The sequence below is a fragment of the Camarhynchus parvulus genome, chromosome 28, assembly GCF_901933205.1.
Source record: "Camarhynchus parvulus chromosome 28, STF_HiC, whole genome shotgun sequence".
NCBI classification, from domain to species: domain Eukaryota; kingdom Metazoa; phylum Chordata; class Aves; order Passeriformes; family Thraupidae; genus Camarhynchus; species Camarhynchus parvulus.
Window position 1 is genome coordinate 4,220,200 of NC_044598.1, and position 24,304 is coordinate 4,244,503.

A 24,304-nucleotide genomic window follows, 5' to 3' on the forward strand; every position below is an offset into this window, starting at 1 on the left:
GCTGAAACAAGCCAGTTACAAATGATTCAATGGCAACCTTGTGTACCTTTTAAGGACCTGCCTGAATACACTTCCAGCCCTCCAATGTAACAGCAGCTCCTCCCAAATCCTGGACACTGACCCCACTCATGGATTAACAGAAGTCAGAGGGATTTGCCAAATTCTGATCTCCACATGACCCATTTAACTTGCAAAACAAAAGAGGTCAGTCCCACCAGCCCCTGGGTTAAAGAACAGCTTGGCTGCCTGCAGTGGCAGCTCTCTCTCCCCAGGCAGCAGTCCATAAATCCAAAGGAGAGGATGTTACAGCTGCAGACAAGATGGTTAGCAGAGATCAAAAAGATGGATTAGGAAAAGCCAATCAATCTTGCAGAAGGCTGGTGGGACAAGTGCCTCTTTCAAGCCCCTTGCTTGCTTCCATCTGGGGAGGATGATAAGGGTTTCTCTGGACATCAGCAAAGGCAACAAGAGCCACAGCAGCTGCAGCTTCCCTGGGAGCCAGGAAAGATCCAGCATTCTGCACAGCACACGGATGCCCTCACAAACCAGGGATTTCAGCCTGTCACGAGTTTGTGTTCCTCCTCCCACAGGGTTTAATTTCACTTAACCCACCTAGAGAGACCCACCAGCACATCCCCCTGCCCAGGGCAGCTCCAAGGCCCCCACACTTGAGCACAAGAGGATCACAAGAGGCTCTGAAAAGCCAAAGCAGTTCCAGCACTGCAGCAGCCAGAGATGCTCAAGAAGGGAGGATCTCAGGCTCCATGTCCAGCCAGCTCTGCCTTCCACCACTTTGCATTTTCAGGTGCTTGCCTTGTGCTCAAATGGCAGTTAAGCCTTGAGTAAGGGAAGGGAAAGCCTGCTCCATGCAGTATTCCATATTGGATAGCAGGACTCGGTTTAATGTTACCAGATTTTATCCCAAATCAAGATTGTGCCATTTTAGCTTCCATAGCAACAGCCATAGCACAGTTTTTCTTACCAAGAGAGACGAGGACCAAAAGTCTCCTCTGAACCACCCAATTACTTTCATTCCAGAAAGCATAGGGACATTCACAAGAATACATTTTTATTAGAATGTATAAAAAGAGATCTCCTGCAGAGAACACCTTGTAACCATCTTTTCCTCCCAGTTTCAGGGAAGGAAAGACAAGGGAAGGAAGAGCTCCCAGGACAGCATTTGGAAGCCCATCTCCCACACAGCAGGAGGCAGACAAGCCTGAGGCAGTTTCTAGGTTACTGTCACACAAAACCAACTGGAAAACATAGTGGTCACCATGGCCTCCTTAATGGCTACATAAGGACATTTAAATAAAAAGAAAAGGTTGGTCCAAGGTCCAAAATAAACTAACAAAGGAAACAGGCATCGAGAAAGAAGACCCAAACTGCTCTGGATAATCATTTAGCATGGTTGCAAGAGGGATTGCACTTTCACTGCTGCTGCTGCAAGCACAGGAACAGTTCTGCCTCTGCACACAGCAATCCCAACTGTTGCTACGGACACTGCACAGATGCAGGAGGGAATGGTTCCCCTGGTAGTGCAGGAGGGGCTGGGTCAATCCATTAACATGCAATCAGCCTGCAGGAGTGTTGGAGGCACACAGGACAGCCACAGCAGGATGAGCCAGACAAAATAAGCAATTCCACTATGCAAAAAGGCAGTTTAAAATAATGTTTATGTTAGAATACATAATACATTCTAACTAAACACAATACATAGGGGAATGCAATGATTCTGGTAAAACAGCAATTCACTGGTGTGTCCCACTGCCCTCCCAGGTGGGTTTTAGGCAGTGGCACACCCTGCCCACACCAGGGCAGCTGCAGGCAGGGGGCAGAGCCTGTGGTGATCCCATGTGCACATGCACAAGAACCCAGCACTGCTTGTCTGGGACTGCTGGGCTTTCACTCCCTGGAGCAGAGGAGGCAGCCCTGCCACCATTTCACAGCCAGTTTAACCCCACCCAGCCACCTGCCCTGCCACCACTTCCCCAAAAGTCACCTCTTGCTCTGGAGCCAGCAGTGCCTGTGCTCTCACACAGCAAAGGCAGGGGAGGCCTGAACTAAAACCAAACCTTTGTGGGGTTTTGGCTCAGTTCCCTTTGAACCAGCCCAGTTCACAAACACTGCTCCAAGGGTGAGAGCAGCTCAGCACAAGGCAACAGAGATGACAAGAGTCACTTTCTACCTGCAGATGTCCCAGCCACAAAGCTGCACCTCCCCAGGAGCCACAGCTGTGCTAGCAGGGAAATACCCCACCCCTGCAGCACAGAGAGCACAAGGCGTCTCTGATCATCCCCACTGCCAGAAACAACCCTGCACACTGAACCCAGGGCAAGGAATCAACACACAGCCCCAAAACTGCTGTGCTGAAAGCAGCCACCATCTCCTTCTCAAGCCCAGGGTCTTCCCACACCCTCAGTGAGGAAGGAAGGGAAGCTCATGGCACAGCCTGAGCCCCATCTCCTGCAGGGAAAACTGGTGAGACAACAGCTTAAATAACCACTTTATATTCTGTAAAGATAACTCAGTCTTGGACAGCTCAGAAATTCTGTTCCTATTTAACACACATAAATATTCCACATAACAGAAATTAGCAGTAAAATTTTGTACTCTTTCGGAAGCTCACTGGACATACAGTTTTGTTACCAAAAAAAAACCCAAATATATATATATACACACACACATATATATGGGTTTTCCTTTTTAAGCTTCAACTTGTGGAGCAGAGCAGTGATCCAATGGAGGTTCTGAACAGCAAAACTCAACTTCCAGCCACCAACCATTTCCACAAGCTTTTACTTTAGACTTATAAATGACCCTACAATATTACAATGCATTCTTCACAGATGGCAGAATTTCAAATGAGTGTTTGCTGTAATGAGCAGGTGTGGAAGCCAAGATCCACAAAGACTCCAAACCCAGTTCCAGGAGTCACAGGCCCCCTGAGCCAGCACCTGATGTCCCAGGTCTTGTGGGATGTGAGAACCAGCCCAGTGGGAATCCGACTGAGGAATGAATGAGAAGCCTCAAAAGTTCACAGTTGTTAGAATTTTACAAGTGTCAAAATAATAATATTGCTTAGCTCCAAAAAGTGAATGACACATTATTGACAAAACCTCAGGAAATTGGCCTTCACAGGACACAGAAAATAACAAACACTATTAAAACTCATTCATTTTTACTAAGAAACTTAATTCAGAACTTTTTGTAGGATTTGGTTCAGAAAAGTTTTCTAATGCTTCATTTATCTGCCTTCAGTAGTTCCTTAGACTTTTCATCCTACACTGCCAAGTCCATTCAGTGTAAATGTTTAGAAAACTCTCATTCACTCATGAAATGAAACAAACCAAAATACTCTGAACAGGAACTTTTTCGTTATTCACTGATCTGCTCCTATCTATGAAACCATCATTTCCTGCTGTAAAATATACTCACCCTCTTCCTATGCTCTAAAAATAGTCCCTACTCGATTTGATAGCTCTAGCAGCATGTGGCCAACTTTTCTATTCAGTTTTATTTCTTGTTCCTCTTCAGAGTTAGTTTTGTCTTTAATAATTACCATGGAAGTAAATATGTCCACAATTCCCAACATGAACTTTTCCTCCTTCTGTGGATCCTTCTGTTAGGAAGGAGAAAATAACTGAAGCAAAAATACGTTGAGACAATTTATGATTATCAACCTGTGATAAAAGACAAAAAATCCACCCCACCCCTGCTCCTTGTGTTGATCATTACAGGGCAAAACTTTAATCAGACAGTTAAAGGTTAACTCAAAGCAGGAAGGAAAAAGAGCAAATCAATGAGAAAGGGGGAAAAGAAAGAAGGAAGAGTACAAAAGTAGACATATGGATGTCTGGGGAGAAGGGTGATTAAATCCTCCATAAATCTCACATACCAAGAGGTAAGATATTTTGCCTAAATTCCCAGAGGCAACACAATTCAGTCCCATATCTGAGCCTTGAAAGGATAATCATCTCCATATATAATAAGGCTGCCATGAAGGACAAGAGCTGGAGCTGCATGTGGGGGCATGGATTTCCCTTGGCACACTGAAAGCTTTCAGTGCTGTGTCCAACTGGAGCTGATGGGTGAGTTTTTAGGTAGATAAATCTGAATTGCCTGGGCTGGAACTTTGGCCTGGACAGGAACATTAATCCTCACTCATTTGCTGATGAATGAAAGGGGGAAAACAAGCAATCTTGGACAGCTACTCTGTCTTTCAACAGTTGCCTTTCAGATAAATCAGTTATATAAAAAAATAAATACTAGTGTGGTCTTTAAGATGCAAGACAAGAGACCAACTTCCACTTTTCAAACTGGGCAAAAAAAATGTCTGTTAACTGAACTCATGATTTATCTTGTATCCAACGGGTCAGGGCTTGGAACAAAGGAGTTTGAGAACTGAACAAGCCCCGACTGTCACTCAGGGCAAGTTCTACTTCAAAGGGTAAAGCCCAGAAGGAAACTGCTCTTCTGTGCTGCCCACGTGCTGCACAATTAACACTGTAGGGTTCTTGTGCCCCCCAAGAGCACATCCCTGAGTCCCTCTGGCGCTGGGGAAAAGGGTAGGAAAAGTGATGTAACTGTGCCAGCTGTGTGATCTGCTGGGCAGCAGAGAAACTCGAGTGCTTTTGAAATGACTGAGTCAATATTTCCCAGCTTCACGCTGCCTGCTCTCCCCACTCCAGGTGTTTTTACAACTAGGGTGGGCAGGCAGAGAGAGAGAGAGGTGCTGAGAAATCGGAACTGTGCTCAATGTTCAAACCTTTCCTTCAGCAGACAAGCTTTTTCTAAGTGATTAGTCATCCCCACAAGCATTTCCCAACAAGCTGAAGCAACAGGGAAAACCCCCCCGGACTCTGCCGAATTTCTGGGCCATTACTCAGGGGGTGAGGAGGTTTTTGCCTGGCAAAGGCAGAGCAACAGTTTCCTCCTCTGCCTCCTTTGTAGGGCCGGCTGCCCCGGGCAGAACCTGACTCACATTTCACAGAGCAGGGTGGGGGGCCGCCTCTGAAAACACTGCTACATTTTTTTCCAGCCCAGATATTTCCAGCGATCCTGTTCCCAGAGCAGCCCCACACACAGCTCCACAGGCACCAACACCCCCAACCCACAGGGAGGATCAGGGGGGCTTCACCTCCCCCTCCAGCACAGGCTGATCCCAAGGAAAAGCCAGGAGCACGTGTAAAATGTGTTTTCCATCAGCTCATCCCACAGGAGGGCAGTGGGGTATGGAATAAGGACCCCATGGGATGGGTCTGTGGCAAAAGGAAGGATGCACAGGACCACCCTCAGCAGCAGGGCAGCTCCAACCCCAAGGGAACAATTTAGCTCCTTCCCAAAATCATCTACAGCACCATCCTATGGCACTCCCACACCTGCCTCCATGCCTGGGAAGTCAAAGCCAGGCAGCACAGAAACTCTTCCCAGGAAAGCTGAGTGACACGCACAAAAAAGAGGATTAAATTCTCAGTCAAGGTTTGTTATTCATCTCCACCGTTGATCTTTAATTTCAAAGGTGACAATCCCCTCTGGGCTGTGATTTTCATTAACACTCCCTGCCCTTGAGGTCTCCCTGCACAGCACATTCCTTTGGTGACAGAATGGTATCAGCTGGATAAGGAAAAAAAATAACCAAAAGCCACACTCTGCACCCTCCCAACCTGCACAAAATGTAGTAGTAAGAAGCTTGTATTCCATTACTCCCAGTAGCAGACACACACACACCTCCAGGTGCAGGGGGATGCTCTGACAACACTCAATCAGAAAATGAGAATTTTCTTGCCATCACAGCTCAGTGGAAAGTCAGCAGTAACGATGAGGAACACAAACAAATAAATTAATTATTCAAGCCAGACTTCTCATCACAGGTGCTGATTTGGAGGTTTGAGCTCCAGCAGCTCAGGGCAGAGGTACCTCACCCTGGTAAGATGTACACAGTGGCACAACCATGTCCCCTCCTAGGACAGAGTCAAAGGCTGGAAGAAGGGAATAAAATTGGTAGATGATAAAAATGGTATTATCATATGGAAATTAAGGTAGAAGAGAAATTCTTGGCTGTGAGGGTGGGGAAGCCCTGGCACAGGTTGCCCAGAGCAGCTGTGGCTGCCCCATCCCTGGAAGTGTCCAAGGCCAGGCTGGACAGGGCTTGGAACAACCTGGGACAGTGGAAGGGGGTGGAACAAGCTGGGCTTTAAGGTCCCTTCCCAGGCAAACCATTCCATGATCCTGTGATCCTATACCCAGAGCACAACCCTACTGGGATCCCCAGGGGCTGCAGGAGGAGTTCCCAGGTGCTGTCACAGCTCAGCCCCCACAAGTCCCACAGGGAGAGGGGAACACAACCCACAACAACATGGACACTTGTAGGGCCTTCCATGGGAATGTCACCCAGCAGGGATCACAGCACAACAGGCAGATGGCTCATTCTGGACCTGGAAGGGACTTGCAGCCTACTGAACACAGCAGGCAGCAGGGCCAAGGACACGGTGCCACAAGAGCCCTGCACAGGCAGGGCCTCTCTCAGCACCTGGCTGTGCCTCCTGTCCCCACTGGCACTGAGCACTGCCAACCTGCAGTGCAGGCCTTAAGGAGAGCAAAAGAATGAAGCACAGTGTCCTTGCTCTCTTTGACACACTGCAAACAGGCTTTTCCACATTCACCACCTCTCTGCTGCAATAGGGTGCAGCCCAGCAAACATCGATTTTGGGTACAATTATCAGCTTCAGCAGCTCTGAACCTCCTGTTGCTCAGCTCTCTGTGCAAGCAATCCCTCCCTGGTGCCACAGATTTATCAGCAGAACCCGGCCAGACCAGACTGTAGAGCTGATCCACCCCACAACACCCCCACCCCTTTCTCCTCCTGCACACACAACAGCCTGCCATTCTACACAGGAACTTGTCAGCAGTTCAAAGTACAACCTGAGACACCTCACAGATCAGGCAGGCCTTACTGTGGTATAAAACAAAAAATTTCCGCATTTAAACCTAATCCATATTCAAATTTAATTCTAGTAGAAGTCAGAGACAAGAATGAACCATTTAAAGAAAAATTCTCAGGGAAAACAACTAAACATCTGCAAGTCTTAAAACTACACAAGGGGACTTCACTCCTCATACACTTCAGATCTAAATCATGAGTACCAAGTTATGCCTAGCAACACTTGAAGTATAACTGAAAATGCCATTCTCTACCAGCAGTAGCCTATTTAAGACCAGTTACATCCATTAACTCTGGTCTTTCACCCAAATACTTCCTTTATCTAGGCCTGTATCCTTCGTAGTACCAAAATTAAAATTTTAACACCATATCCCTGAGTCTCTTGTCAACCTGGCACCAGCAAAAAGTGGGGCAGATACGTGGGAGCCGAGGAGTTAACCAGCCCACAAAAGAGTACACTCACTTCAGCTCTGATTAAGCGGGGCAGTCACAAAAACAGAGGTCAACATCAGAAAATATTTTGTGAGTCATGAGGAGAGATTACTCACCATGCACTATTCAACTTACTCATCACAGTGTGGCACGGCCAGCACGGCTCACCACGGCTTCATTAGGGCACCGTGGCCTTTCCTTTGAGGCGGCGGAAGGCGGGGGAAGGAGCCGCACTTTCAGTTTTGTGTGGAAGCCAGTGGGAGGCTGGAGCTGCACCACCGCCGCCGCTCTCTCTCCTCCCACGGCCCTAATTAGACTCGGAGGGAAATACATGTTTCACATCAGCCTCCCCGGCTCTTTTAGCATCCCAACAAGCGCCGGGTTGTCAGCCGGGCTATTATCCGGACTCAGCAGTCTGCAGAGACCCCACTTTTCTTATTATACACGAAATAAGCGGCATCCCAGCAATAAAGAGACACGGTATTAACCCAGGCGTCCATTAATAGGAGAGACCAGCCTTCAACGCAGCAACACTGACGCCGCTAATTTAAGATGTAGTAAGGGCATAAAAATAGCCAAGTTACTCAAGGCAGGGTTACATCACACCACGGAGCCCGGGCACGCAGCAGGTTCACACTACAGAGCCTCGGATGTTGGGAAAGATGACTCCGTGCCACTGCTGCCGCTCTCACCAAAAATAACCTGCCGGGACCGTGAGTTTCCCCTTCCCTTTCCCTACAGCCCTCCTCGGAAAACACATCTCACAGAGTACAACAGGAAGCAACCAGAACGCTGCTAAATAAAACTCCTTGAATCAGCGTGGTGTGTTGGTTTTTTTTTTTAATTTTCTCTCCTTTCAGCTATCCCACTTTGCTTCCTCGGTACCACGGGCGGTGAAACTAAGAAATGTTCTGCTTACGTCAAAGCGAGCCGAGCTCTGCCGGCAGCTCGGGGCCGCGCCAGCGCGGGGAAAGCGCGGCTGCAGTTCAGCAGAGCACGATGTCAGCAGGCCAAGCGCTGCCTCGGACACGGGGATTTGTCTGCAGAGCCCCAGGGTTCAGCCGGGGAGTGCGTGTGTGCGAGCACGCCTCGGCCGCGCCGCAGCGCTCCGCTCCCCGGAGCTCCCCCGGCCGCGGTGCTGCTCGGCTCCCGGTGAAACATCCACTCGGGAATGGCTCTGGAAAGGCTGGCAGTGCCAAGCGGACAGTTTAAGGGCAGGATGTTTGGGGTTTGTGGTATTTCGCAGTACATGGAGGGGATCACAGCCCCCTCCCCGCCGCCCACCACCACCACCACCATCCGCATTTCTGATTAACTGAGAAAAAATTCTATTTATTCTGCCATCCTCAAAAACAGCTGCTCAAGTTTCCCCAAAACAATTAAATCCTTATTTCCCACGCTGAAAAAACACATATTTCACCCTTAAAATAAAGGGCGGGGGGTTCGGTATTTCGGTTTTTAAGCCCGTAGGAATCTCCGTGAACAGACATAAAACCATCTCTCCCTCCCAGAACAATCCCTATCCCGCGTAATCTTTAACCTCCGCTTCACACAACCCGCTCGGAGAGGGAGGTGGAGGAGGAGGGGAAAACGAGTTAATATTTGGCGAGGAAAACCGAACCCGGTCATCGCTTGTACTTTCAGTTTCTGACAATTTGAGCAGAGCGCGCGCCCGCCAACACTGACAGAGCTGCCCAAACAGGAAAGGCTGCGCTTAACCAGTGTGCGCTGGGAGACACGCCGGGAACAGCACTGCATGGAGGATGTTTTGGAAAAGCACGGCTACAGCAGCAGCCGCCGAAAGGCAGGCGGCAGATAGGAGCAGGCAGCCGTCTCCCCCTGCCACGAGCGATATATTCCTAATCGCTCACACACAACAAGCGATTGCCAAAAGCGAGCAACAACATCAGCAGTATCAGCTGCCCCAGCCTGTGCGTCCCAGCGTGTTCTCGCCGGGAAACGGCTCACGTACAACAGCACAGCCTGGAACGCAGGGATAATCAACAGTGCCTGCGCCAAGTAAACATATAGAGAGACGTTTTGCCTTTGCAAACTGTGCTCCGAGGGGCTACACGCAGTTAGGGAGAGAAATTGCTCAAGGGTTGATAGGAAGCCTACACACATCCAAAAATACCCTCCCCGGAGCCTTTCGCCTCTCGTGGGATTGTCACTAATTTGAACATGGACATTGTTATCAAGGTCACACATCGCTCGTCCGGGCTCGGGAGAAAGTCAGGCAAGTTAAGGAAAAATGCCGCTCGGTAGCTAAGCAAGGACAAGTGACATTTCATTTGGAAGCACGAGGATTGCGGCTGGCTCGAATTCTACTCAGGATAAATAAAAGGGGAGCTCCAAGGGCACGGCTGGAGGGGAACAGGCGGCAGCCCCCGACACCAGCGCTGCCTCCAGACCCACAAGCGCCGCTGGCCGGTGTTTATCCCCCCTCTGCGGCTGGTCCTGGGGTCCCCACGACCACCCGAGACCATCCATAATTTAAGCGCTATTCCCCCATCCAGAATACCTGGATTGCACCCCGCTCGCAGGAGCACCGGTTATTAACCAGTTACACGAGCCCAGCGCGAGGAAAACACGAAAACTTTTCATTAACCAGTCCTCCTCCTCCCCGCCCTTCGGTTTAGTCAACCAATTATAAAATGAAATTGGGGATTTGACTTCCAGGCGAGCAGCGGCGGCACCCGGGGCCGGGGCTCCGGGAGGGTTCCCGCACGGGGGGCGATCATCCCGACGGATCCCGGGAAGGGCCGGCGCTGAGGGATCGCCCGGCGGCTGCCAGGGCCGGGGCAGGGCCGGGGGCGCTGACAGGGCGCGGGGCAGGTGCGGGGCCGGGCCATACTCACGTAGACGGGCAGCGGCCAGGGGTACACGGCGGGCTCGGCTCCCACGGGCGACTTCAGCCGCAGCTCCAGCCTCTCGCCCATGTCGGCAGCCGGAGGACGAGGCGGCGGCGGCCCCGCACCATGCTAGAGGGGCCGGCCGGGGCGGGGTGCGGCGGCCGGGCCGGGCCGGGGGCGTGGGCGCGGTGCGGCGGGCGGGGGGCGGCGGGAGCGGCGGGGAGGGGCGGCCGGTGCCGGGGGGGCGGCGGGTCCCGTCCCTCCCTCTATTGTCGTTGGCGGCTCGCGGGGCTCTCGGGCGCCGCCGCCATCTTGGGCCGGCGTGAGGCGAAGCACAATGAGGCGCCGGGGCCGGGCCGGGCCGGGCCCGAGCGACGCGACAGACGCGGGGAGGGGGCGGGCGGGGAGAGGGGCGGGCGCGGCCCCGCGGTCCCTCCCCCCTTCCCTTCCCTCCCCTCCCTCCCCCCTGTCCTCAGCTGCCCCCGCGCCGCGCGCGCTCCCGCGGCCCTCTCGCGCGCGCGCACCCGCAGCCATCCCCCCGCTCCCCCCTGAGCGCGGGTGCGGGCGGGGGTCGCGCGCAGAGGGGGGAGGAAGGGGGGAGGGGGGACGGGACCCCCGGACAGGGCGGGGTGACACCGGGGTGACACAGGGGTAGCACAGGGGTGACACGGCGTGGCACAGGGGTGACCCAGGGGTGACACTGGGGTGGCACCGGGGTGGCACAGGGGTGGCATAGGATGGCACAGGGGTGGCATAGGATGGCACAGGGGTGGCACCCGGCACGGAGAGCAGCACCGGCTGCGGTGTCAGACACGTGTGACAGGGCCAGGGTGGCACACAAGAGCAGGATGGGCTGCAGTATGACATGCGTGTGACAAGGACGAGAGTGGCACCTGTCACACGGGAGCAGGACAGGCCATGGTGTCACACACATGTGGCAGGGCCAGGGCAGCACATGGCACACGAGAGTAGGATGGGCTGCAGTGTGACACGGACAAGGGTGGCACCTGGCACACGACAGGACAGGCTGCAATGTGACACGTGTGTGACAAGGACGAGGGTGGCACCTGGCACATGGGAGCAGGACAGGCCATGGTGTCACACGCGTGTGACAGGGTCAGGGCAGCACATGGGAGCAGGATGGGCTGCAGTGTGACACGCATGTGACAAGGACAAACGTGGCACCTGGCACACGGGAGCAGGATGGGCTGCAGTGTCGTATGTGTGTGATGGCACAAAGGTGGCACATGGGCACAGGAAGGGACGGGCCACGTTGTCACACATGTGTGACAAGGTGAGGGTGGCACATGGGAGCAGGAGGGTCTGTGGTGTGACACATGACACGGCAAGGGTGGCACATGCGAGCAGAACAGGTTGTGGCATGACGTGTGACAAGGCCAACGTTGGTACATGGGCACAGGAGTGGGACAGGCCATGTTGTCACATGTGTGATGGGGACAGGGTGGCACATGGGAGCAGGACAGGCTGTGGTGTGACACAGGTGACAGAGTGAGGGTGACACGTGGCACATAGGAGCAGAATGAGTCTCACTGTGACACACATGACAAGGCCAAGGGTGGCACATGGCACACTGGAGCAGGATGGGCCACATTGTCACACGTCACACAGGGCAAGGGTGGCCATGGACGCTCAGGGTCTGTGTGAGTGGAGCACCCATGTGACAGCACCAGGCTGGGACCCTCCGTGTGACAGCACCAGGCTGGCATGGGACATTCACATGGCCTTGCAGGGCTGGGTCGTTCATGTGGTGATGCAAGGCTGGCACACACATATGATGGCACAGGGCTGTCACACCCATGTGAGGGCACAGGGCTGTCACACACATGTGAGGGTATAGGATTGTCACACACATGATGGCACATTCAGAATGGCACAGAGCTGGCGCATGCATAAGGGGACACAAGGCAGGCACACATGTGATGGCACAGGGCTGGCACACACATAAGAGCACACAGGGCTGGCACACTCGTGTGATGGCACAGGGCTGGCACACATATAAGAGGACACAGGGCTGTCACACACATGATGGCACAGGGCTGTCCCACTCGTGTGAAGGCACAGGGCTGTCACACTCGTGTGAGGCCAGGCTGTGCTCATGGCTCACTGGACCAAGCCCCCAAAGCTCCTGGTGCAAAGTCTGCACCCCAGTGACCCGTGAGCTTTGCCCGGTGCCACGCGGTGACAGTCACGATCGTGGGGGTGTGTCACACGTGGGGGCACAGACGGGGCATCCCCCCACACATGGGTGTGTGTGCCAGGCTGTGCAGGGGGCTCCACACAGCTCCGAGGAGGAGCTTTATGGGCACAGAGGAGCAGAGCTGAGCCCTGTGCACAGCAGTGTCCGGGGGGACAAGGGGACAACGGGACAGGGGGACGCGGGGATGGAGGAACATGGGGACGGGGTCCATCAGCCACAGACACCAAGCCCTGGGTGCCCAGAGTGGCATCGGGAGCTCTGTGGTGGCAGCTACAGCCTTACAACACGGTGTAACCTGGGAGTAGGGCTGAGGGCACCCCAGCCGGGCAGCGACAGGACCGGGAGGTGTCCTGGGTGGGGGCAGGGCGCGGGGACACCTGGGTGGGGGATGGCAGCTGCATCTCTATAGAGGCCGGTGATGGGCCCAGTGACAGCGATTTCCATGTCTATAGGTGCCCGCAGGGCAGGGTGACACCGTTTGCATGTCTATAGGTGCCCAACTGGGCGATAAAATCAGGCCGGAGTTTCCTCCTTCACAGCCTTTCTGGGGATAATTTCCCTCTTCCGGGGACAAGCGCATGCCCTGGGCTGCAGGGACATCTGGGGAACCTGCCACCCTGTCCTACACTCCAAGGGAAGGACACCCAGCACCACCATAGCATCCACACCCTCTGCTCACCTCCGAGGGGCCAGGGGACAATGACACCGGGCTGGGTGCCATGCTCCATCTGAGGGTGGGAAGAGCAGCTGGGAGGCAGTGTCTGCTGGGGATGAGCATCCCTGCGGGACAGGAGCATCCTGAGGAGGTGCCCTCAGCCCAGCTGGGCATGGCTGAGCCCAGGCTCTGACCTGCAGCCGGGTCCAGCAGAGCCAGAGGGTACCTGGAAGGAAAACCAGTCCTTCCCAATAAACTGGTGGTGGAAGTTCTGCCGTGCCAGTGTGGGCTGGGACCTTTTCCCCCTGTGTTTCCTCACTTTCTCAGCCAAAGACAAGTAAACACAGCTTAGGGCAGGATGGTTTTGCCATCTGGCTCTCCTGGCTGTTGTCCCCAGTTTATTAAGCCCATCATTGCTTTATGGTGCTGCAGAGGATGTGGCTCAGCCATGCTGGGGAGCTTGGGGGCCACGGAGCTCAGCTTTGGTGCCCCTGTGTTTGGTACCATCACATCCACTCTGCTCCTGCTCTGGGATGTGGCTCCAGGGCCAGGCAAAGCCTCCTGCATCCAGGGAACCTCTGCAAATCCTTTGGGATGGAGATGTGCCATGGAGACACCCGGTGTCTGGTGTCCTGGCTGGGGTCACTGCCTGCGGCCCTGTGCTCCTCAGGAAGGCAGGGAATGCACCGTGCCTGAAATGCATCCAGAGCTAGTGAGTGCCAGAGCAGGATATTCCCTGCACAGGGATTTTGTACATTATTTAACACCTGTATTTCCTGACAGGTCTCTGCCTTCAGCAGAGACAGGAGCTGTTTATTGGGGGCAGCTGCACAGCTCTGTGATGGGGGCTGGGATGTGTCCCTGCTCCTGTCCCCATGGCTGCTCCTTTATCCAGAAACTGCTCCAAGGCTGGCTCCAAACTCATCCACTCCCCTCTTTGTATCCTTTTTCTCCCCTTTAAATGTCTGTACGTGCAGAAAGCTCCATAGCTAGCAATGCTTTTCTAAGGAAAACACTAAAATCATCAAGTCAGCAGTGCTTAAACTGCTCTGACTGCCTCTTAAATAATCAATTCATTTTTAATTAGCTTACCACAAAAATTCCATTAAATTTAAATAAATAGACATGGCAGGAGTTCTCCAAGGCACAGCAGGCTCCATTTAAAGAATTCTCTTTGAGTTCGTTAGGTTGGTCTTTAATCAGTTTGTCGTCCAAGTCCTTGTGTGGCCCAAGCAGGCTCCTGGGCTGCTAATACAGAGTAATGGAAGCTTCCAGGATTTCCCAGATGAATCCCAACCATCTGGCCACTATGCAGGAGTTCAGTGCTGGAGCTGATGTCTCCTGGCAGGTAGTGGGGAGCGGGTCATTTTTGAAGCACCTGCCTGAATCAGGATATCTTTTCACTGATTTCTGTGAGTTTTACATCTGGAAGAAGAGAGGGCAGCAAGGAAGGGCAATGCCCTGTTTTCTGCTGGTTCAGTGAGCTGAACTTGCCCCTGTGAGATGTGAGAATTCCCAAGAGCTGGGAGCCACTCTGTCCCCTTGGACAGCTCTGGATTTTTGCTTTTTTGGGTGTCTTGGGGGTCTATAAGAAATCTCAGGAGGGACTTCTGACCAGAGCATGTAGTTACAGGTCAGGGGAAAGGCTTCCAAGTGCCAGAGGGCAGGGTTAGATGGGATTTTGGGAAAGAATTCCTCTCTGTGAGGGCAGTGAAGCCCTGGCACAGGCTGCCCAGAGCAGCTGGGGCTGCCCCTGGATCCCTGGCAGTGCCCAAGGCCAGGCTGGGCAGGGCTTGGAGCAGCCTGGGATGGTGGGAGGTGTCCCTGCCTGGCAGGGGTGGCACAGGATGGGCTTTGAGGTCCCTCTGAACCCAAACCACTCCCTGATTCTCTGCCCACTCACCCTGTGCTCTCCTGCAGCTCCTCTCTGCCTGCACCAGGACACACTGGGTGCTGCCAGGGTTCCAGAGATGATTTTCCAGGGACACCAGGCAGTGACCTGCAGCATTGGCCCTTCCAGAGAATCAAGAATCCACTCCCAAATCAGCAGTTGGATTTTTCTGGTGTGGAGCTTTGTGGGGGGAGAGGTTCCCATCTCCTCCCAAGGTGTGCTGGTCCTGCTGCATCCCCCAGCTGCAGCTCCTGGCTCCAGGCTGGCACAAATCAGAGCTGAATATTTTTTGCCACCACCAGATGAACCAGTTTGGATAGGGAGGAATGGGGAAGCTCTGCACTGCTCCGTGCACACAACTCTGCTCCTAGAACACTGGAAAAGAGATTTTTCCCTGTCAAGAGTTCACAGTGGGCAGCTGGTGCCCACAGGCAGCGGGCACAGCCCCTCCTGCCCTGCTACTCCCACATCCCACCTCTGCTCCCACACAGCCCCAGCCAGGGATCCCCCAGAATGGGGGTCCTGACTGTGCAGTGTGGGGGGACACAGGGAGGGCATTAATGCACCAAGGACACTCTGCACAGGCAGTGCTCTGACACTCTGGGCACAAACCACATGCAAAGGAGGCTCTTCTGGAGCTTGTCCCACACTGGGGTTACTCCCCTTGGACTGTGGGGTTGGCTTCTATCATGTTCATGTGTTCATTGACCCTCAGGCAGGGCCAGGGCCTGGCACAGGGGCTTGAGGTGCACATCAGCTCCTCTGATGTGAACCTGCCTTCCAGCAACAGCTCATCTTCACTATTGACCCAATTTAGCTGACAGCAACAAGCTGGATCACGAGGCAGGTTCCTGCAGGCAAGTTTGTTCCCATCAGATGAAACATCCCAAGGGGAGCCCAGGTAGTGGCAGGGCAGGATGCTGGTGGTCCATAGCCCCAGGGATGGAGTCAGCTCTGATGGCCGTGCACAACTTCCTTTTCTCTCATGCAAAATGCCCCACATGCAATTTTCCAAGCCCCACTTTAATTTCTTGGGGTCAATCCTGCATGGTACCAAGGAGTTCCCTTCCACATCATAAAGCAACATCTGTCCTTTCCATCTGTCCTACCAACTCTCTGGGCAAAAGCTCTCCAGGGATGCTCTGGCTGCAGTTGCCACAACAGTGATGCAACAGCTTCCTCTGCACTGGGACTCCTGTTGGTACTGAGGACCTGCGGTGGGTGAGGCATCAAAGCCGTGCTGGTGCCAGTGGAGGTCCAGGCAGGATAAAGCCACTTGTGGTCACCAGTGTCTCCCTTTTGGTCCTGGAGCTGGTCTCAAACTGGGTTTGAGCCCAGTTTGGGAGCTTTTTGTCCCTAGGGAGATGTGGCTGCCATGGCTGGAGCCTCCCTCACACAGTGGTGGGAGCACTGTACATGAGAAGCCAGAGCTCCAGATGCAGCAAGGAATGAGAGAGACAAAAGCAGAGGCACTGCCGGCGCCAGGCACAGCTGATGGCAGAAGAGCCACCTGCTCAGCCCCCCAGAGCAGCCCTGAGCCCAGGGGAGGTACCAGGAATGTTTTCACTGTGGCTCCCTCCCACTCAGCCCTTGGGGGTTCCCATCAGCTCTGCCTTGCCAGGGGAAAACAAACCCAATTTGGTCCCTTTAGGTTCTTCTGGAGCACGAATTGATGCTGCAGCTCCGGCTGTGTCTAACCCCACACTACCAGAGAGCTTCTGGAGAGCCCCTGGTGCCATCCAGGGAGCCTCTGCCCTGCCCTGGCCCCTGGCAGAGGGGACAGAGAGGCCAAACCAGGTCCTGTGGGTGGGCTGGAGTGTCCCTGCTGCTGCCTCCCACCTCTCTCACCCTTTTTTACCCCCTTGTTTGCAGCCAGCCGGGGCTGGGGACACCTTGGCTCCATTTCTCAGGCAGAGGGAGCAGTGCCCAGCTTTCCCCTGGCTCCGGGCTCTTCCAGCCTCCACCTTGCTGGCCCGGCCCGCTCCAGTGTGCCATCCATCATTCGGGATTGTGAAAAATGCATGTATTTTATGATTGGCTTTTTGCAAATATAAAAATGAATATTATATGTGTTGTGTTAGAAAGTGATGCTGTATTAAATCTCTTAAGTTGTGTGTTAAATATAGTTTTAGGTTATAAAAATTGTTAAAACAGAAACGATGCTATGTAGGATACTTTTTTAAAGAAAGGACTCGCAGCGAAATAGCAGCCAAAGGACACCTGAATCTTTCAGAGAAAAAGAATTTATTGCTTTCTTTTCAGAAGAAAGGAACATCTTCCCACCTTGAAGGCGCTGTTAGGATTGGAGGAAGAAGTTGACGATGACCAGACAGAATCCTGTATTTGAATGGAATTTATGCATCGTGTATGAAGTGTATGAATATGCAAGGCTATTGCTTTTAAGGGTTAATCCTTTGTTAACTGTGTCCTTTTTCGGGCTCGTGCTGCCCAGAAAAAAGTACCCAGACGTCCGTAACTCTTTGTATTTGTTGTCTCATATTGTCCTAATTCAAATTGTCCAAATTATTATTACTCTAATTGTATTACTATTTTTATAACCATTTTATTACTATTAAATTTTAAAATTTTAAAAACAAGTGATTGGCGTTTTTCACAGGATGGATTCCAAGCATTCTATCAGATGTGGAATTTGTGAGCACGAGGTGGGTGTTTAACCCTCGGGCTCCATCCAACCCCCATTTCAGCAGGGAATGTGGGGGCACAAAGGCTCTGGCTGGGTGGGGGCAAGGGGACCGTGCCAGCTGCCCGTGCAGCGGTGCCAGACCCGAGTCACCCGCCCGGGACCCGGAGCGCCCCAAGGCAGGCGCGGCGCACGGAGCCTCCTGAATGGGTCCCTTGTCCCCGCAGCGCCGGCTGGCCACGTGTCCCGGCCCGTGCCTGGCCCGCGGGGACACCGGCTGCCCCCGCGCCCCACCCCACAGCTCATCGTCACCCACGCCCTCATGTGGGGGTGGGAACATATCTGGGTCACCCTCAATCGAAATGTCAGCGCCCATCACCTCCACCCGAATGTGGGGCACCCATCACCCCCAACCAGACACCGCAGACATCGCCCCAGCACCGCACACGGGGCACCCGTCACCCCCAACCAGACACCGCAGACATCACCCCAGCACCGCACACGGAGCACCCGTCACCCCCAACCAGACACCACAGACATCACCCCAGCACCGCACACGGGGCACCCGTCACCCCCAACCAGACACCGCAGACATCACCCCAGCACCGCACACGGGGCACCCGTCACCCCCAACCAGACACCGCAGACATCACCCCAGCACCGCACATGGAGCACCCGTCACCCACACTGGGTGCCCGATGGGGAACCCACCGCCCATCCAGCCAAACACGGGGCATCCATCGCCCCCCACATCCCCCTAAAGGCGATAACCCTGCCCCCGACAGGTCCCCCACGCGTGTCCCCCGCCCGGGCAGGTCCCGCCATGTCCCCCCGGCTCTCCCGGGCCGCAGGCGCCACCTCGCGGGGACGAGCAGGGACCGGCGGAGCGGGGTCTGTGCCGGGCAACGCGGACACCACGACACGGCACCGCAACACAGGGCACCCCGCATGGGGGACCCCAAAACGGGCACCCCGGAATGGCGCATCTGGATATGGGCATCGTAATAGGGGCACCCCAAAACGGGCATCTGGATATGGGCACCCCAAAACGGGCATCCCGGAATGGGGCATCTGGATATGGAACCCCAATAGGGACATCCCAAAACGGCCACCCCGGCACGGGGTACCTGGATATGGGCACCCCAAAAACAGGGGCATCCCGGCATGGGGCAGGCACCTGGATATGGGCACCCCAACAGGGGCACCCCACCACGGGCACCCCGGTATGGGGCACCTGGATATGGGCATCCCAATAGGGGCACCCCAAAAGGGCACCCCGGCATGGGGCATCTGGATATGGGACCCTAATAGGGACATCCCAAAACAAGCACCCTGGCGCGGGGGCTGGATATGGGCACCCCACGCGGGGCCCCCCTGGAGGGACAGGGGCGCAAATGGGGCTGGGGCGAAGGGACCAAAGGGACATCCCACACCCTGGCGCGGGCGGCTTTGCGGGGCCCCTAAGAAAGGGGCACCCTGGCATGGGGCACCTGGATATGGGCACCCCAATAGGGGCACCCCAAAATGGGTACTCTGGCACGGGGCATCTGGATATGGGCACCTCAATAGGGGCACCCCAGAAAGGGTACCCCAAAATGGGCACCCCGGCATGGGGCATTTGGATATGGGCACCCCAGTAAAGACATTCCAATATAGACACTTCAGTATGAGCGCCCCAATATGGACACTGCGGCATGGGGCACCCCAGCGTGATGCACCCCAAAACTGGCACCCCAAAATGGGCATCCTGTCATGGACACCTCTACATAGGGACTGCAATATGGGAGTACCCCAAAATGGGCATCCTGTCACAGACACCTTGGCATGGGGACTGCAATATGGGCACAATTTGGGCACTCCACTATTGTCACCAGGGGCAGAACACCCTGGCACAGTCACCCCATGCTGAGCATCAGGGACAACCCTACATGGGACACCCCAAAAAAGGTATTCTGGCCTGGCCATCCCAGCAAAGACACTCCAGCACAGGTACCCCAATATGGGCACATGGACATGGGGCACCCCAATGCAAGCACCCCAAAAGGAGCATCCTAAAATGGGTATCCTGTCACAGACACCTCAGCTTGGGGACTGCAACATGGGGCACCTCAATATGGGCGCCCCAAAACGTGTACCCCAGTATTGTCACCTGGGGACAGGACACCCTGGCTCCGTCACCCCATCCTGAGTGCCCCATAAAGGACACCCCAAAATGGGTATCCTGTCACAGACACCTCAGCATGGGAACTGCAACATGGGGTGCCCCAATATGGGCACCCTGGCTCAGTCACCCCATCCTGAGTGTCCCACAAAGGACACCCCAAAAAGGACATCCCGGCACGGGATTCCTGGCAAGGATATTCCAACACAGGCACCCCAGTATGGGTACCCAGGCATGAAACACCCCAAAAGGAGCACTCCAAAATGGACATCCTGTCATGGAAACCCTGGCTGGACCCTTGGAGGCTGAACAGCCCCAATTTCATGTTTCTTTCCTTCAATTTCGTGTGTCTTTCCTTGTGATTTACATAAAAATCCCAATTAACATAACCAAGTACATTCTCTTAAACATCATTGGGATGTGGAACCCACAGAGTGCTCTGAGTGCCAGGAATGGGGAGAAAGCTCTTGAAGCATTGACACGGGGGAAAACCAAAAAAAAAACCAAAAAAGGAGCTCAGATCCGGTTCCATCGGGGATGTGATGGCCGGGATTGTGTTTTGTGGGACTCAGCAGTGCTCTCCCAAGGCACAGCATTCCTTAGGGATACTGTGTCAGCGGCTGGAGAGGGAAAATTCCTTCCCTGGGAATGCTGCCTGTGTAAGTGCAACAGGGAAAACAGGAGGTGGCGTAATTTGTTTAAAAAAATAATAAAAAAAATCTGAGCTGCAAAAGCAGGAAAGACAAAAGCTGGGAATTTTAAGATTTAGGTATCACTGATGGCAGCAATCAGGTTTAAAGCAATGCTCTTAATTAAAGGTGATGATAAAGGGATTCCAAACCCTTCAGTATTTGCAGGAAGAAGAGTGAAAAAGTCAGTTGTGTCCATAATTCAATTCTTAAGGCTGAACTAAGGCAGGCTGCCTCAGGAGGAGAAATCCTTGGAAATTCAGTCGGGAGGGATCAAGTCTCGAGTCCAAACCCATCTGCAGGAGACGTTCCCCACACCTCGGGGTGCTGCATCTCCCAGCCTGGGCTTCCCTGCCTGGGGCTGTGAGGGTGTGACAATGTGACAATGTGACAATGTGACAGTGTGACAGTGTGACAGTGTGACAGTGTGACTTTGGCTGAGCTCCACTGCAGGGGGCTGGGTTAAAACAAGCGATTTTCACAAGGTTTTTGGGGATCCTCTCAGAGAGCAGCCCAGTCCGAGGCAGGAGGACAGTGTGGGGACAGTGTGGGGACAGTGACAGCACAGGTGGGCACAGCCAGCCCTTCCCAACCACGGCCTCAGCCTGGCACCTGGGTGTTCTCCACACCATGAGGAGTCCAGCAAATATAACTCTTCCCTTTGACTTTTTCCCTTCAAAAGGGAAACCTCCTGCATAGGGGCTGATGTGTGCAGCTATTTCTGAATAAAACCAACACAACCCCCGAGCTGGGCTCCTCTCTCTGCCCCTGGGCCAACACAAACAGGCTGCAAAGCCCAGGCTGAAGGCAGAGAACAAAGGGAAAAACACTGGGAGCAAGAGAAATCCTTTTCCTTCCCATGTTGTGCAATGGCTCAGAATCCCAGGTGGATCTTGGCAAGGTCATGTCTCCTTTTTGTTTGCAAGCTCCTTTCTCTTTAGTTCCCTCCTTTTCCTGATGCTGGAATCCTGCTCTGGAGATGAAGGTGGGGTGGGAAAGCAGCCCCTGTGCATTTTGTTTACCCTCTCCTGGTCCCTGTCACACCCACCTGCAGTGGGGACATGGCACCCACGGGCAGGGGCTCGTTCAGGGGTGTTGGGCACGTGGGTAGAGGACAAGCTGTGGTCACAGAGACACCAAGATACTGCCCACTCTGTGTCAGTATTGCATCCACAATATGTCCACTCCATGTCCACCTGGCTATCACATCATGTCACCTGTCACAGCTCTCCCACACCAACACTGATCACCTGGGGCAGTGGGTGATGGTGTTTAGTGGGTACTCAGCTGTGGCAGCCTGTGGAGCTGCATCCCCAATAAAAAAAACCGCAAAATTTGGCTCTATTGGGGCAGAGGGGAGAGGTGGAGCTCTGCCAGCCCCACTCTGTGGGACCCCCACCCCACAGAGGGACCTGAAGCCCCCCCATCCCTATGAAGGTAACCCTGCTCCCATGGGGGGACTCTCAGCCCCATAAAGGACCTGTAGACTCAAGGAGGTGTCTTCATCTTTATGGATAGTTCTCCAGCCCCATGGAGTGACTCCCAGCCCCACGCAGAAGTCCCAGCCTCAAAAAGGATCTTCAGACCCACAAAGGGACCCCCATCCCCATGGAAGGACCCCCATCCTCATGGAGGGAGCCCCATGCCCATGGAGGGACCCCCATTCTCATGGAAGGACCCCAATTCCCACGGAAGGAATTCCCCACCCCCAGTCTCACAGAGGGAGCCCCATTCCCATAGAAGGAGCCCCATCCCCAATGACGGCCCCCTGTCCCTACGGAGGGATTCTGTCCCCACAGGAGGACCCCCATACCCATGAAGGATCCCCATCCCCACGGAGGGAGCCCCATGCCCATGGAGTGATGCCCATCCCCATGGAAGGACCTCCATCCCCAACGACGGCCCCCTATCCCCACGGAGGGATCCCGTCCCCACGGGAGGGCGCCCACCCCAATGGAAGGACCCTCATTCTCACGGAGGGAGCCCCATGCCCATGGAAGGACCTGCAGCCCCATGGAGGGAGCCCCATTCCCACGTAAGGACCGCGGTCCCCACGCGCATCCCCGCCGCGCGCGCCCGCGCTGCCACGTGGGACCCGCGGGAGCGCCCGACTGGGGGCGTGACCAAGAGGGGGCGTGACTAAGAGGGGGCGTGGCCCGAGATGGAGGCGTGGCCAGCACTGGGACAGTGGCAGCAGTGACAGCAGCGGCAGCAGTGACGCGGCTGTCGCGGGGCGGGGCGATGAACCCCAGAATAGTTCAAGGGACAGCACTGGGCCATCAGCTCCCACTGTCCTGCTCCGGCAGGGCCATTCCAGAGCACAGGATTGTGTCCAGATGGTTCTGGAATGTCCCCAGTGAGGAAGACCCCACACTTTCCCTGGGCAGCAGGGCTTGGTCACCTGCACAGCAAAGAAGTTCTGCTCACGTCCAGGTGGAAGGTCCTGGGCATCATTTCCTGCCCGTTCCTCTGGTATCACTGCTGGGCCCCACGGGGCAGAGGCCGGGCCCTGCTCTGAGCCTCCCTGCAGGCACACCGGGCTGAGGGCCCCTCTCAGCTGGGTCTGCTCTGGAGGCTGAACAGCCCCAGCCGCTCCTCGTACGAGAGATGCTCCAGTCCCTTCATCATGTCCACAGCCCCCACGGGCCCACTCCACGTCTCGCTGATCCCGAGGAGCCCAGAGCTGGACACAGCATCCAGCTGAGCCCCAGCATGGCTGAGGAAGGGGCAGGAGCAGCTACCATGTCCTACCACCGATGCTCCTCCTAACGCAGCCCGGGATGCCACCGGCCTCTTGGTCCCTGGTTCAGGTCCAGCAGCTCATTAAATACTCAGTGTTTGCTCCAAGCGCTGCCAGGGTTGGGGTTTTCTCTCGTGCGCTTGCAGCTGTTTGTTGTTTCCATCCCATGGGGTGAGAGGAGCAGGACCCCCTACTCGGGCCTGCAGCCCCCTGAGGGGCGGGTGGGCGGGGCTCACACGAGTTAGTGGGCGTGGCTTTGCTGAAGAGGCGGGCCGGGCCGGGCTCGGGGCGTGATCAGACTCGAGGGGCGTGGTCTGGGCGGGGTAGGCGGGGCTGGAGAGCGGCAGTGAGATAAGATAAAAGGCGTGGTCAGAGTGGGAGGGGGCGTGTCTCGAGAGCAGGGAGGCGGGCAGCCGCGGTAGGGGCGGGGTCAGAGGGCGTGTCCAGACACTTGGAGGCGTGTCCAAGGTGATAGGGGCGTGGCTGGAGAGCGGCGAGGTAGGCATGGTCGTTTGGGGGGCGTGGCCAGGCGGAGGCGCGGCCCGGACGGAGTGGGCGGGGCTGGAGAGTGGCACAACGGATGGTGTTGGCCCGGGGGCGTGGCCGGTCGCTCGGGGCGTGGCCATGCCGGGGGCGTGGCCGAGCCCTCAGCTGACCGGCCGCCATTTTGTCGGTGCCGGATCCCCAGCGCCGCCTGGAGCTGTGCCCGCGGCCGGGGTCGCCCGTGCCCGCCCGTCCGCTAGGGCAGCTCCGCCCGTGCCCTCCCGCTCCCCTCGGCATGTGAGCGCCCCGGCACCGCTGCTCTCACCCGGCTCGAGCGGCAGTAGCACCGCGGCGGCCCCCCCGGCCGGGCCCGGCCCCTCAGCCCGGCGCAGGCCCCGCCGCCGCCGCCGCCATGGCGCTGAAGATGGTGAAGGGCAGCATCGACCGTATGTTTGACAAGAACCTGCAGGACCTGGTGCGCGGCATCCGCAATCACAAGGAGGATGAGGTGAGGGGAGCCTTCCCCGCGCTCCGGCACGGGGATGTCACCGCTGGCCGCTGGGGCCGGGGCTGGGAAGGCAATGTTGGCTTGGGAAGGG

General features: G+C 55.2%; 2 protein-coding genes across 2 annotated transcripts in view; one reads left to right on the forward strand and one right to left on the reverse strand.

Annotated features, from left to right (window-relative positions):
- The window catches only part of DOT1L (DOT1 like histone lysine methyltransferase), an 89,552-nt gene extending 79,143 nt beyond the window's left edge, over positions 1-10,409 (reverse strand). The window contains 1 exon segment of the mRNA XM_030966557.1: positions 10,234-10,409. Within this exon segment, the coding sequence (XP_030822417.1) occupies positions 10,234-10,314 (81 nt within the window). The 5' untranslated portion in view covers positions 10,315-10,409.
- A 13,469-nt stretch (positions 10,410-23,878) lies between these two features.
- Positions 23,879-24,304, forward strand: part of AP3D1 (adaptor related protein complex 3 subunit delta 1) — a 43,214-nt gene continuing 42,788 nt past the window's right edge. Inside the window, 1 exon segment of the mRNA XM_030966612.1 lies at positions 23,879-24,213. Coding sequence (XP_030822472.1) covers positions 24,118-24,213 — 96 coding nt within the window. The 5' untranslated portion in view covers positions 23,879-24,117.